At 47.2% G+C, this 15,059-nt stretch overlaps 2 protein-coding genes across 7 annotated transcripts in view; one reads left to right on the top strand and one right to left on the bottom strand.

Moving 5' to 3' along the window:
* Positions 1–7,817, bottom strand: part of LOC124098286 (cytochrome c oxidase assembly factor 8) — a 28,674-nt gene extending 20,857 nt beyond the window's left edge. Inside the window, exon 1 of one of the 2 annotated variants that reach the window (XM_046453068.2) lies at positions 7,655–7,817. In XM_046453068.2, the coding sequence (XP_046309024.1) occupies positions 7,655–7,777 (123 nt within the window). In that variant the 5' untranslated portion in view covers positions 7,778–7,817. Of the gene's footprint in view, positions 1–7,142; positions 7,422–7,654 lie in introns of those variants that run through there. The other variant, XM_046453067.1, reaches the window with a different exon arrangement.
* Positions 6,717–13,455, top strand: Bag5 (BAG cochaperone 5). 5 transcript variants are annotated; one of them, XM_046453065.2, is made up of 2 exons: positions 6,717–6,862; positions 9,254–13,455. In XM_046453065.2, exon 2 carries the CDS (start codon positions 9,282–9,284, stop codon positions 10,623–10,625), a length of 1,344 nt encoding a protein of 447 aa, XP_046309021.1. In that variant the 5' UTR covers positions 6,717–6,862; positions 9,254–9,281; the 3' UTR covers positions 10,626–13,455. The 5 variants fall into 5 exon arrangements, with proteins under 5 accessions (XP_046309021.1, XP_046309018.2, XP_046309019.1 ...); XM_046453062.2 differs by lacking the exon at positions 6,717–6,862 and adding an exon at positions 7,843–7,861; XM_046453063.2 differs by lacking the exon at positions 6,717–6,862 and adding an exon at positions 7,890–8,045.
* Positions 13,456–15,059: the final 1,604 nt, after the last annotated feature.

The raw sequence follows: 15,059 nt of genomic DNA, 5'->3' as shown, positions 1-15,059 counted from the left end.
GTAACAAAGCAAGCAGTGCTTTGTCACACCTGTCTACTGCTTCTTACTTTTCCAGTCAGTCTCCATTTTTTTTCCATTGTACTTTGAGAGATTTTTGACTTCAAGCATGGCAGGATCTTTCTCCATTTTTCCCCATAAATAAATACATCTCTTTGTTCACCAGGCAGCTGCTATTAGGGAGGCAAGAGGCTTTTGTAAAAGGCTGACTCCCTGGTAGCAAGGATAATGACTGTAATTTACAGCTCGCACAGTATAAGCCACAATGCCTGGTCTTGGAACTTGGGCAGGAGGGCTGTGCGTGGGCAGGCTCCCTGTGGGTGGGCCCCTGGGAGGCATGCTAGAACCTGACACTTCAGGGACAGGCAGCCTTGCAGTCCTGCCCCCTTGGGGGAGGCGGAACCTACATGTCCTCGCCTGTCAGGCTGAACTTCATCCCTGGGAGGGAGAGGAAACTAAGCTTCCAGTTGTTGGAATCATTTTTTTTTTTTAATGTTTATTTTTTAGTTGTAGTTGGACACAATACCTTTATTTTATTTATTTATTTTTATGTGGTGCTGAGGATTGAACTCAGGGCCTTGTACATGCTAGGTAAGCACTCTCCCGCTGAGCCACAACCCCAGCCCATGTTGGAATCATTTTGATTTTTTACCAGTGACCTGCTGGGCTGGACAACCCCAGGACATTGCCCTCCCACCCACACACTGGGTATGAGCTTCCCCAGACCCACCTCTGTGCCCCAGCCTGGCTCTCCACCAAGGAGCACTCCCACCGAGGGATCTCTCCCTCTACCAGCCAGGGTTTGGAGCAGGAGGTAGTGTTTTCAGAGAGGAAGAATTGACTCAGGACCAGCAGGTACCTTGGCTTACATGACAATAAAGAAGGTGCCAGAAAACAGCAAAGAGGGAAGTTTAGGGAAAGCATATTCTTGTAGGCCATCTAGGGAGTGAGAGGCGCATTTTGAGGGTTACCAGATTTTCTTTTACGTGAAACTTGGTTGGGGTGGGGGGTACAGTATGGAATGTCACATAGGGATGATCTAAGTCTGTGATCTCACAATGGTTTATGGTCATTCTCAGGATCCTTAAGCTGATGTGGTCTTCACTATCTGATGAGTAGATAACACTGGAAAACTCCCTAAATTACGATTTCTTAAACTATCATCTCTTGCCGGGCACTGTGATGCACACCTGTAATCCCAGCAGTTAGGGAGGCTGAGGGAGAAGGATCACAAGTTCAAAGCCAGCCTCAGCAAAAGCAAGGCTGCTAAGCCTTCAGTAAGACCCTGTCTCTAAATAAAACACAAAATAGGGCTGAGGATGTGGTTCAGTGGTTGAGTGCCCTTTGATTCAATCCATGGTACCCCTTCCCTAAAAACATGTCATCTCTTTTTGCTTAATCTATTTATTGGAAGGTTGATTAACAGTACACAGGTAAATTTACAGATTTCTCAGGAACTTGGGAGAAACAGATCTGGAAAAGCATGTGGAACTCCTGAATTAAAATCATATTAATTAAATTAAAATCATCTTCGGGCTGGGGATGTGGCTCAAGCGGTAGCGCGCTCGCCTGGCATGCGTGCGGCCCGGGTTCGATCCTCAACACCACATACAAAGATGTTGTGTCCGCTGCTAACTAAAAAATAAATATTAAAAAATTCTCTCTTTAAAAAAAAAAAATCATCTCCCATCTGTTTATTTCCTCTACCCTACCTCACTTCTTGCCCTATCATTCCAGACTCCTCTGAGACAGAAACTCAAAGCTTTTCCCTCAGTGGGGGTGATGGTCCTCAGTTCCCTATTCTAGAAAAAAATCAGCAAACCAAATTTAGCAATTCATAATTGCAAAGGAAAGCCACCTAGGCCAGAGGAACACCTCCCTTCTTCATGGCAATGACCCTATACAACAGGAGCATGTCCTCTCTGGTGATACTCTGTTCACTGTTTTTACTACCTTTAAGGACTTACTCAACAGTCTCTTTCCCACCTGCTCTGGATCCAAGTCCTAGTTAAAGGCCCACACCCCAGAGCTGTTCAATGACTTCATTCCATCAATTCCTGTGGGCTTGCCCAAACCCCACTCCTCTCAGAGCTGGGTCAAGGATAGAGGCCCAGTCTCAGTTGCAGACATAGTGAGCTCCCAATGCATCCTCCGGAGTTGTAGTAACCGGCACCACAACAAAGGCTCAGTTGCACTACCTGGCACCACAACAAAGGTTCAGGTATCTTTTTTTTTTTAAACATTTTTTTTTTCTGTGTATAGCTTGGGTGAAGGACAAGAGTTTATTATTCTCCATGCTCGTGTTATTCCTACATCATTTTTTTTTTAAAGAGAGAGTGAGAGAGGGAGAGATAGAGAGAGAGAATTTTTAATATTTATTTTTTAGTTATCGGCAGACATAACATCTTTGTTTGTATGTGGTGCTGAGGATCGAACCCGGGCCGCACGCATGCCAGGCGAGCGCGCTACCGCTTGAGCCACATCCCCAGCCCCGGTTCAGGTATCTTCACTGTGTGCCAGCCTGCTTTTCCCTCCTGCCATCTATGCGCGGGGTGGTGGGGTGGGGGGCAGCAGGATGACAGTCCTGCCTGCACAGCCAATTGTGAGATACCATGCACTTATTTTTCGACTATACCCCTGAACCTCAAGAACAACTTGTGCAGGAAACACCAGCTACCATTGGACAAGTGTCTCCTATGAAGTTTTAGCCACAAACTACAGATGTGGTTTTCAGGAGTGCAGAAAAGGCTTCCTCAGATTTATTTTTTATTTTTTTTTATTTTTATTTTTTTTAAATAATTTTTATTTATTTTTATTGTTTAATTTTCGGCAGACACAACATCTTTGTGTGTATGTGGTGCTGAGGATCGAACCCGGGCCGCACGCATGCCAGGCGAGCGCGCTACCGCTTGAGCCACATCCCCAGCCCCAGATTTTTTTTTTTAATATTTTGTTGATGAACCTTTATTTATTTGTATGTGGTGCTGACAATTGAACCCAGTGCCTCACACATGCTAGGTAAGCGCTCTGCCACTTAGCCAAAACCCCAATCCCCTTCCTCAGATTTCTTAAGTCAGTGTGCAAAGCTTCACCCTTACCTGCCAGTTTAGTAATTCTAACCGCCATCCAAAATCAAGAGGCTAAAAATGGCCCATTCTTATAAAAGCTCAAGCCCAAAGGGCTCCAGAAGATTTCACCAGTCACAGAAGAGCTGGAACCTTAGTGAACAACTCCTGGGACAGGAAGAAAGCACAGGCTGCAGCTCATTTTGAAGCTAAGTGAATTTGATAGCAAAAGTTGGGAGACACACCAGAAAGGAAAATTAAAGGCAGTGTCACTTATGAATTACAGATGCTAGACAAATCGGCAAACCAAACCCAGCAATACATAAAAAGGAGGTTCTATCAGACCCAAGTAGGGTTTATCCTGGAGGGAAATACCAGTTTAACATCAGAAAATCACCTGCTCCTGAAGGTGCTGGGGATGGAACCCAGAGCCTCACACATACTAGGCAAGTGCTCTACAGCTGGGCAGCCCTATTTATGTGTTTTAACATATCTTTACTGTCCCAAAAGTTAAACAACAACAACAACAACAAAAAATACTGTAATAAATCAATGTATTCCTCCCCATGAACAAAAATAAAGGGTATACAATATAATTAATTCAATGAATGAAGAAATAATATTTGATCCCATCAGAACACTGGACAAGGAGTGTGAAAACCTACTTTTTAGTCCTGCCTGTAAATAAAATACAAAATAGGGCTGGGGATGTGGCTCAGTGGTTGAGTGCCCTTTGACTCGATCCATGGTACCCCTTCCCAAAAAAATGTCATCTCTCTTTGCTTAATCTATTTATTGGGAGGTTGATTAACAGTACTTATGATGCTTATACTGCTGTGTGATATCAGACAAGTCACTTTACTCCTCTGAGCCTCAATTTCTTCTTCTATAAAACAAAAGGGCTGGGCTGGGGTTGTGGCTCCGCGATAGGGCACTTGCCTAGCATTGTGAGGCCCTGGGTTGAATCCTTAGCACCGCATAAAAATAAATAAATAAAACTTTCTGATGTTAAACTGGTGTGTTCAACTACAACAAAAAAAAAAAAAAAAAAAAAAAAACAGGGCTGAGAATGTAGCTAAGTGGTACAGGGTTTGCTTCATGAGGTTCAATTTCCAGTGCCATAAAACATCAATAGGCATGGTAGTATGCACCTGTATTCCCAGCTACTCAGGATTCTGAGATGGGAAGATCACTTGAGCCCAGGAGTTTGAGACCAGCCTGGGCAACATAGTCAGACCCTATCTCTTAATTTAAAAAAAATAATAAAAATACGGAGCAGGAGGTAGTGAGTTTCCAGAGAGAGGAAGAATTGACTCAGGACCAGCAGGTACCCTGGCTTACATGACAATAAAGAAGGTGCCAGAAAACAGCAAAGAGGGAAATTTAGTTATGAACTACATGCTTCTTAAAGTCCTACCCCACTTTTCTCTATTACTAAAAAAGTCTTTTATTTTATCTATTACTAAAAAAGTCTTTAAACCTCAGAATATCCATACCTGTAGGGGGCTGGGGATATAGCTAAGTTGGCAAAATGCTTGCCTCCCATGCACAAGGCCCTGGGTTCAATCACCAGCACCTCACATACACACACACACACACAAAAAAAAAATCCATATCTGTAGTAGTTTATCCTGAGTTCCATTTCCTTCCTATGATGCTTATTCTGAATTGGCATGTAGGGGTTTGAAAAACATTCTCCTTAATGAAAACATGAGCAAATTTGTGAGACTATGGTTCCATTACTGTTGTTTATAAATACTGTCTCCCCAAGCTAAAGGACTATTTCTTTGTTCATTTTCAACCAAAAATTACTAGAACAACATTTTAAATTATCCTCCTCACATAGGATACACACATTCTCTACACACAGGCCTATGGCCTGAAGACATCAATCTGCTTTATTGAGCCTGAATTTCCACATCTGTAAAATGGGGATGATAAAAACACCTACTTCAAAAAACTGAGGGTATTAACTTAAAACAGAGCATGAAAACACTCGGTTGAATATTGGGCTGTGGCTATGGCTCAGTGGTAGAGCACTCTCCTGGCATGTGTGAAGCACTGGGTTCCATCCTCAGCACCACATAAAAATGAAATAAAGGTATTGTGCCCATCTACAACTAAAAAAATATATTAAAAAAAAAACAGAACTATAAGCAGTTGATGCATATAATGAAACCAGTGGTGCTCAAACTTGCACCACTCAAAAGACTCATCCTCAAGAATGCTGATAAGCAGGCCACACTCCAGAACAATCATCTCGGAATCTTCTGGGAGTGGGCCCTAGTACATTTTTCCTCCCCATACTAGAATGCTCTACCAATGTGCCACATCCCCATCCTTTTTTTAAATTTTGAGACAGGATTTCATTAAGTTGCCCAGAGGGCCTTGAAGTCGTGATCCTTTAGCCTAGTGGCTCTGATCACAGGTGTGTGCCATCATATCAAGCCCCAATACTACAGTATTACTTTCTTTTTTTTTTTAGTACTAGAGTTGGAACTCAGAGCCTCAAGCATGCCAGGAAAGCGCTCTAATACCAAGCCACCTCCCCAGGCCTAAGTACTTACTTTTGGGTACTGGAAATTAAACCCAGGGGCACTTGGCTTTGAACATGCAATCCTCCTGCCTCAGCCTCCTGAGTCTCTGGGATTGCAGGCTTGCACCACCTGCCCAGCAGCCCTGAGTACTTCTTAAAGTCTTCCAGATTAATTTTAATGTGCAGACAAGTTTAAGAACTACTACATAGATACTACATGGATAAAAGTATAAGCAGGCACGGAGTAAATAAAGAACACTTTATTTAAGAGCTGTTTTTAAGTTGGGTTTGAAAGGAAGAGTGGTGCCTAATCCTTAAGATCTATAATCTTTTTAAACTGGTACCTAAGCCAGGCACAGTGGCATACACTTGTAATACCATTTGTTGGACAAGCTGAGGCAGCGGGATCACAAGTTCAAAGCCAGCCTCAGCAAATTAGAGAGGCCCTAGGCTCTAGGCAACTTCTAGAGATCCTGTCTCAAAATCTAAGAAGGGCAGGGGATGTGGCTTGGTGTATAAGTACCCTGGGTTCAATCCCTAATATCAAAAAAAGAAACTGGGGGCTGGGGATGTGGCTCAAGCCATAGCGCGCTCGCCTGGCATGCGTGCGGCCCGGGTTCGATCCTCAGCACCACATACAAACAAAGATGTGTCCGCCGAAAAACTGAAAAATAAATATTAAAAATTCTCTCTCAAAAAAAAAAAAAAAAAAAAAAAAGAAAGAAAGAAACTGGTGTCCAGAGATCAGAGATGGGAGTAAATTATGTAGGAACTGAAAGCCGGTCTCCTTTACTGCAGTGGAGGGCAAAGAATTAAAAACCATGCAGAGTAAGCTAGACATAGGGATTAAAATATAAGATCTACTTAGATAAAGAAAACGAGGTTTGCAACCTGTTACTTTCAAGATTTGATACTTATACTCAAAGTACCTAAGACAACAATCTCTCTGCGCTGCAGAAATTTAATTACTCAGGAAGCAACAAAGCTGGTAACAAACAGAGGAAATACAAACTGCCCTGAGGCAAAAACTGTTCAGAGGAAATACAAACTGCCCTGAGGCAAAAACTGTTCCCTTAAGTGTCGTCCAACGTAATGGAGCATTTAGATCCTAAATAAACAAGGCTCCAGTCTTCACGGTAGAACCAGGCAAGTTCTGACTCAGCCAGACGCCCCCCAGCCAGCGTCATCATGATCCCTCACCTTCCACAGAACAGGCAGTCCAACAGGTGAGCAGCACATCCGACTACCAGAGAACCAGACCCTGGTAAGACCTATTTTACTTTAAAAGGGGCATTCTGATCATGCAGAAATCCTTGTTAGGGTGCTGTTCTCTTTCTGTTTGTTTATACTGGGGAATGAACCCGGGGGCGATTTACCACTGCGCTACACACCCAGCCCTTTTAAACATTTTTCATCAAGGCTGGCCTGGAAATGGTCCTCCTGCCGCGGCCTCCGGAACTCCTGGGATTACGGGGCGCCAAGTGCCGGCCCGGGTGCTGTTTTTTCCAGCACTGGTTCACCACAGACGCCAGGGAAACCTTCACCTGGGCAGGTTCTTGGCTGAATCCACTGCGCCCTCCCAGCGCGCGCTCTGGCTGCTGGGGCACCCGGCCGCGCCACGGCGCAGGGGCTGGGTGGGTTCTGCCTCCTGAGGACGGCCGACTAGGCGCACGCCCCGCGGACCGACCGTGGACGCGGTCGGGGGAACGGAGCCAGAGGCCGGGGCGGGGCCGGGGTGCGTCGCCCTGGCGATCGAGGTTCCACTGCAGACGGGGCGGAACTTCAAGGCGTGCTAAGAGCCCGCCCATTTACCAGGCGGACACGTTTTGCAGCCCTTAAATGGCTTTTTGTCCTTCCTTAGTTACTGTTTGGCCACGCCTTCCGGCCGCCTTGGCCGCGGGTGACCCAGCCGCGGGAGCCCGGCCTAGTTCGCTGCGCACCGGGCTCCCGGAGGCCGGCTCCCGCTAAGGGGCGCTCCTCACAAACGCTGCGGGTTCAGGCCCGGGGCCACGCGGGCTCCCTCGGGCGGCGCCGTTCGCGCCCCCGCCCCGCTTACCCGGCTGGGCGCCACGTCCCCGCGCTCGGCGCCGCGATCCGGGGCAAGCCGCCGGCCGTGGCCCGCAAAGGCGCGGCAGAGAGGGGGGCCCAAGGCCCTCACAGCGCGCCGCGCGGCCGCCATGGTGCGTGCCTGCCGGCTCCCGCGCCGTCGACAGAGTCGCGACGGCGCGCGGGGCTGCCTTACGGCAAGTCCGCCGAGCTCTAGGTAGGGAGCGGCGCGGCCGACTATGCGCACGCCCAGCGGACCGACCGGCTGCGAGGGTGGTGCAGCTGGAGGGGCGGTGCCACGGGCTTTCCTCGGGCTGAGTGCTGTTCGGCCGGGGGAGGGGCGGGCCGCGGTGGCGCTGCGGAAGTGGAGGCGACGGAGCGCGATGGCGCCGGCGGCACAGGTGAGCGCCGTACAGCGGCGCGCGGCCCTCCCGCGCTGCGCCTATTGTGAGGTCAGGCGGCGGGCCCGGCCGAGACGCGGGGAGCGGCCGCCGGCCCCTTCACCGGCCGCCCGGGTCAGACCTAGCCGGGAGGGGCGAGGGGATGCAGCTGGGGGCCGCGCTCCGGCGCCGCTCCCCGTGAAGGGCCGTCTGCCACCTCGCCGCCCGCCGCGGCAGCCAAGACCGCCGCCGCCCAGACCTCGGGGTAAAGCGCGGCGGGGGCGGGCGGGGGGCCTGCCCGGGCCCGGTGCCCCCGGGCCGGGCTTCGGTTGCCTGTCCTCCTCGAGTGAGTCGTTTGGCCGAAACCCAAAAGCGGGGGAGATGCGCCCGGCCTTTGCGGACTTTTGATGGGCGGCGAGTGGCGGTAGCGCGCAGTGCCGGGTAGGGGGAGCGTGGCCACGGCCCGGAGGGCCGCCCGGGAGCCCGCGACGTGCGCTCGGCGTGGCCGCCCCTCGGTGCAGCCCGGCGCTCTGCGGGAGGTGCGTGAGGAGCCCAGGGGAGGGCTGGACACGCGAAAGGGGTGCGGAGGGACTCGCGGAAGGGCGCAGGGCTGGGCCTGCTCCTGCCCGGTGACTCCCGAAACGTGGGAGGGGTGGGTCCTGTGGGGGTTGGAGGCCCCTGCCGGTTCCCAAAACAGCTTATGATCTGAAGACTTTTTGCTGGTCCTAAGGCAACAGTTGAGTTTATGAAGTCCGAATGCAGCCTCTATGGTTGAAGAAACTCGAAATTCACAGACCCAGAGCCCCAGCTCAGACTGGACTCTGAGTAACTGCTGTTCTTTAAACCATGTCCTGCCGAGCGCTGAGGCGGCTGGATAACAAACTCAAGGCCAGCCTTAGCAACTTAACGAGACCCTGTCTCTAAATAAAATACAAAAAAGGGCTGAGGAGGTGACTCAGTGGTTAAGCATCCCTGGGTTCCATCCCTAGTACCAAAACAAAACCACACCAGGTATTTTCAGGATAGGGACTTGGTAAGTCATTTCCCCTTCTGTACTTGAGTGTCTATTGGATCGCAGTGATAAGACCTTTTTTAATTTACAGGCAAGAGCCACCACACCAGGCAACTGAAGTGTGTCCTTTAAAAATGAGAATTGTGGAATGAATTAATATGATTTTCATTTTTCAGAGACTTTGTGCTATAATGTTATTTTTCTTATTATCTTTTAGTGCTTGTGAAACTGAACACAACAAAAGTATGGATATGGGAAACCAACATCCTTCTATTATTAGGCTTCAGGAAATCCAAAAGGAAGTAAAAAGCATAGAACAGCAAGTAATCGGCTTCAGTGGTCTGTCAGATGACAAGAATTATAAGAAACTGGAGAGGATTCTAACAAAACAACTCTTTGAAATAGATTCTGTGGATACAGAAGGAAAAGGAGACATTCAGCAGGCTAGGAAGAGGGCAGCACAGGAGACAGAACGCCTTCTCAAAGAGTTGGAGCAGAATGCAAACCACCCACACCGTATCGAAATACAGAACATCTTTAAGGAAGCCCAAGCCCTTGTAAAAGAGAAGATCGTGCCTTTTTATAGCGGAGGCAACTGTGTGACTGATGAATTTGAGGAAGGCCTCCAGGATATCATTCTGAGGCTGACACATGTTAAAACTGGAGGGAAGATCTCTTTACGGAAAGCAAGGTATCATACTCTAACCAAAATCTGTGCTGTGCAAGAGATTATTGAAGACTGCATGAAAAAGCAGCCTTCCCTGCCGCTTTCTGAGGATGCACATCCTTCTGTCGCCAAAATCAACTCTGTGATGTGCGAGGTGAACAAGGCCAGAGGCACTCTGATTGCACTTCTGATGGGAGTGGACAGTACTGAGACTTGCAGGCACTTATCATGTGTGCTCTCAGGCCTGATTGCTGATCTGGATGCTTTAGATGTTTGTGGGCATACAGAAATCAGAAATTATCGGAGGGAGGTAGTCGAAGATATCAACAAATTATTGAAGTATTTGGATTTAGAAGAGGAAGCCGATACTACGTATGCATTTGACCTGGGTCAGAACCATTCCATTTTGAAAATAGAAAAGGTCCTCCAGAGGATGAGAGAAATAAAAAATGAACTTCTCCAACCTCAGAGTCCTCCTGAATTGTACCTGAGCTCCAAGACAGAACTGCAGGGTTTGATTGGACAGCTGGATGAGGTGAGTCTTGAAAAAAATCCCTGCATCCGGGAAGCCAGGAGAAGAGCGGTGATTGAAGTGCAAACTCTGATTACGTATGTTGACCTAAAGGAAGCCCTTGAAAAAAGGAAGCTATTTGCTTGTGAGGAGCACCCATCACATAAGGCAGTCTGGAATGTTCTTGGAAACCTGTCGGAGATCCAGGGGGAAGTCCTCTCCTTTGATGGAAATCGATCCGATAAGAACTACATCAGGCTGGAGGAGCTGCTGACCAAGCAGTTGCTGGCCCTGGATGCTGTGGACCCGCAGGGAGAAGAGAAGTGTAAGGCTGCCAGGAAACAGGCTGTGAAGCTCGCCCAGAACATCCTCGGCTATCTCGACCTGAAATCTGATGAGTGGGAGTACTAAAATTCCTGAGATCTCACATTGATCTTGCTGGTTTTGCACTTTATGTAGACTTCTATGTATTTATAGAGAGCTTTCAGTTCATGGAGCCTACATGTGATTTATACGTGCATATCTCAATCTCAGTATTTATGATTTAAGCAAATTATATTCAGTATCTCTGCTGCTCTTGATGTTGCAAAACAAATGTCATTACAGCACATTAACTTTTCCATTTGGATCATTATCCAAACGATGTGGTGTGTTTTGTTTGGTTTGTGTTTTTTGTGTTTATTTTGTTTTGTGTGTTTTCACTCAGAACATGAAATAGAGGCAGCATTTGTGAGTTTTTAGGTGGGTGGTACAAGCATAAAATGCAGAAATTTCACAATCTAGGAATAGATGGAACCTTACATAATACTAGGGAAATTATGAGAAGGGGGAATTCGTTAAGTGGGAGTAAAGTCCTAGCACAAAAGCAGTACAACAATAATACTAAATGAACCAAAGGGGTTTTTTGTTGTTGTTGTTTTGTTTTGTTTTTGTTTTTTAATACAGGATTGGCCCTACCCAGTTTAATGGAGTGGGGTTTTTATTTGGATTGTCTGTCCTTTCACAAACATTTTTGTTGAAAGAACAGTGTCTCTGCTTTCCTCCGTACTCTGTATTTTAGAGGGAATGAGTCTTATTTTTGTGTGTAGCACAAGGAAATTATGAAAGCCAAAGCCAAAAAACCTTTGGAGGCTGCACCAGAGAAGGGACAAAGCATCATTGATGCCTTCAAGTCATTCTGTTTGTAAGATCTGAACTTACAGTTTTCCTTAGTGATTAGAAAGGAGGGGAACATACAAATAAAACTAGTGGGCCTTTAAATAAAAGGCGACCTCCGTGCCTGTAGAGAATGAAACTGGAGTAGTTTACCAACATCAGGTTACACTGAAACTGAGCAGAAGCATCTGACTGTAGAAAATGAGGGATTTCTTCTGTTGGTTGATGCTGTAAAGCAGTCAGACCTGGTAAACACCCAGTCATCTTGGAATATCAGAGCAGAAACTCAGTAGCCCAGTGGGACCAGTGTGTGTAGCTAGTCAGAGGAAGTTAACTGCTGCTACCAGCACTCTCAGTGCCACCTGTGCCTGGTGGGACATGTTACTGGTGTGGGAATTTCTCTGTTGCCTGAAAGAACCATTAGAATCTGTCAGGCATGAAGTTTTTTTCTTTTGCCAAATGGAATATATATTTCCATAAATACTTTCTGAGGATCCAGTTTTACAGTCACTTGCTAATGTGAGCAAAAGAATTCCCCCCAAATTCTGCAGTGCCTCGACAATGTGGGTCCCAGTCATAACTGACAGACCACTTTTTCTTTCACTAGATGATCCTGTGAGGGCACATCTTTTGAACCCTATGGGGTAACTATAGGGAAATTATCACTTTAAATAGCTAAAGTGTGACAGATAAAAGGAATGACCTTGAATACCTTGAAGGTGATGGAAGCATAGCAGTCATCTTCACTTTGACTCATTAGAAACCCTCCCTTTACCTTTCCTACTGGAAGTGTTCTAGAAGCATTGGAGCCTGGGGTCAAAGGGCAGTGGGGGTCTTCAGGCTGTGAGCCCCACCCACAGCAGGCCAGCTCCAGGCAGCAGCAGGCTCTCAGTGCAAGCCATTGGAATTCTCATTTAGGCCAAGTTGTTTTAGGATTGCTCTTCTGTATTATAATTTTGGAATGCTCTTAAATCTTGAGTTTTTAGATTATACCCACTGGGAAACCAAGGTTATACTATAATCACTTCAGGCATATCCTTCACTAGGTTCTGCTTAATTTTTAATTTTATTTTAAAGAGTCAAAATGCCAGCCTTTAGAAGGGTCCCATGAAAGCAGATTCCCCATCCCTTGGATGTGTTCTGTAAGGTGCAGAGATGTTTCCTGCCACTGAGCTTGGAGTCTGCCTGAGCACAGGATGCTGACCACCTCCCTGGGCTGGCTGAGGGTTTCATGTGGGTTCTTTTGGTCATGGAGATAATCATTTGACCTTGTGTGATAGGCATGGTTTTGTTTTGTTTCACTCTGTTCTAGTTCCTTATACCCAATTATCTTCTATAACAAGCCCTAGCAGATGCCAGACAGCTTCTCTCGTCCCTCTTAGGAGCATGTGTGTTGATGTGGGCTGCTGCATGTCATTTTTAATTTGGACTCATCACATTGTATTGTATTTTTATGATCTTTCGTGAAGAGACTCTGTACTACCAGTAAAATTTACTCTCCCAAAATGTGTGGCCTTGGGTCTGCATTAAACAATGTCATCCATGTTCATGCAAAAAACGGCTGGGAATGTTTGCTTTCTTTACCCAACTCAGTGAGCTTTGCTTTCAGATTATCTTTGTCCAGAGAGATTCAAGTCAACCCTATGACAAAGCAGTTACTACAATAAATGTAATGAATGAGTCTACTAAGTGCAGTTTAATGCTTTATTTTGCTAAAATGCCTATATATTTGTTATAGTGGAATTCAATCACTTTTTCTCGTTTGTTTTATTTTGCAGATTTCTACCTGGTTTTTGAAGGTCTAGGCTTCTGTACATGAAAAATTTTAACAGTTTTGCAGCTTTTTGTCTATTGGATATTCTTCCCTTAATAGTTGGAGAAACGTTTGCCCATGGTTTTGATGTGTATACAGGTGTGTCTCCCCGTGTACTGGTTCCTGTCTTGCCCCTGTTACTGTATGACTGTTGTATTGGTATATCTAAAATAGCTCAGTATTATCTTGACATAGACAAATTAGTATTCCCTTAATTATTACTGAAATAAAACAAATCTCTTAGCTTCTCTTGGTGGTGGAGAAAGGATGCGAGTCCAAGGTGTGTTCTGTTCTCTGTTGGCCTCGTGTCCTTGTATATGTCACCTCTGTTGCTCCTGGGGGAGGAATTCTAATGCCTGGGTGGGTGAGGCATGGGGGTAGTAAGTTCCTTCGTATAGTTGGTGGCACTGCTGGGCAGAGGTGAGAATTCCTGGGTGCCCACCTCAACAGCCCAGGAAGTGTGTGTATGGCCGGTGTGGTTCATACTCTGCTCCCCGCTCCCTAACACTATCCAAATTCTTAGCACAATGTGAACTGTATTTGAAGAAAGCATCTCTGTAGTGTGGTTCTGGAAAGATCCTCTCCCTAAGAGGAGTCTTAAGCTGTGCTTTTAAAGGCACTTGCATCAACCCAAGTGGAAGTGTTGGACTCTGGTGCCTGCATGCCTGAACTGAGGACTTTTCAAGTCCCTCTGTGTGGTGGCCTGATTCCCAGGAGCCTTCACATGAGAGTGTGAACATCCTGTATCCAGCATTTTCCTGCCAGTGCCTCTGTCTCCTTGCCTCAATCTTCCTCCTTGTCCAGACAACAGAGGCAGCCTGTCTGGCCCTGCAATTGCTAAGAGACCAAAACTAAAAAGCAAATTGCACAAAAGAATGTTGCCCCGCCACACACACACATACACCCCTGTGTGGTGGCAAACAGCACCACCCAGCAGCTCCAGAGGCTGAGGCAGGAGGGGGATCTTGAGTTCAAGGCCAGCCTTAGCAATGTAATGTGGTCCTGAACAACTCAGCAAGGCCCTGTCTCTAAATGAAATAAAAAGGGTTGGGCCCAGTGATTAGCACCCCTGGGTTCAATCCCCAGTAGGGGGTGGGGGGGATGCTGGGGGGTTGGAATTCCTGGTAAGTACCATGCAGGTGAGTGGAGCAGGGCAGGCTCCTGTCATAGCACCTGCTATGCCTAGTGTGCTGAGATTCCCACAGCATGAGTCATACCTCACAGAAATGGCAGTGTCCTTTGGAGCTGGCTGCTCTGGGTGTTGCAAAAGGGAGTGGGTAAAATTCCAAGAAATCAGTGCTCCCACAGGCTGGTTGGGGATGGCATAGGAGGGGTCCTGGTGGGCCTGAATCCAAGCCCCTGGGTGTAGGCTTGAGGTCTCCCTTGTGGTCAGGATGCCTCTGAAGCCATATTTATCCCTGTGTTGTGGTCAGACGCCTCTTTTTCAAGCTCTTGTCCATTGAGTGTCTTCCAGGCCTGGTGAAGTGTCAGACATGAGGTCTCAGAGCCTTTCTGGTCTTGTCTCTGTTCCTGGGTTCTTCCAAGACCCAGGAGGTCAGTTGTTCCTAGGGACTGCCTGCCTGAGGTCTCCTGGCTATGGAGAGGCTAACGCAGCAGCTGAGAGAGGCTTGGTACACGCCCCCCAGAGGTGATTTCATTGGCTTGGGGTACAAACTGGATGTCAGGCATATGAAAACTCCCATGAGATCAGGCACTGTGGCAGCTGCCTATAATCCTAGCAACTCAGGAGGCTGAAGCAGAAGGAGCACAAGTTCATGATCAGCCTGGGCAAGTTAGCAAGACCCTGTCTCAAAAAAATAAAAAGGCTGGGGATATAGTTCAGTGGCAGAGCACCCCAGTATGGGGGCAGGGGGGAA

Source organism: Marmota monax, unplaced genomic scaffold (assembly GCF_021218885.2).
Source record: "Marmota monax isolate L192 unplaced genomic scaffold, Marmota_monax_Labrador192_F-V1.1 WCK01_AAM20220418_F8-fsc00190, whole genome shotgun sequence".
Classification (NCBI taxonomy): domain Eukaryota; kingdom Metazoa; phylum Chordata; class Mammalia; order Rodentia; family Sciuridae; genus Marmota; species Marmota monax.
This window is presented reverse-complemented; position numbering and strand designations above follow the sequence as displayed.

Coding starts and splice junctions, on each gene's coding strand:
- Bag5 (XM_046453065.2), top strand. CDS start 9,282: ATGGATATGGGAAACCAACATCCTTCTATTATTAGGCTTCAGGAAATC.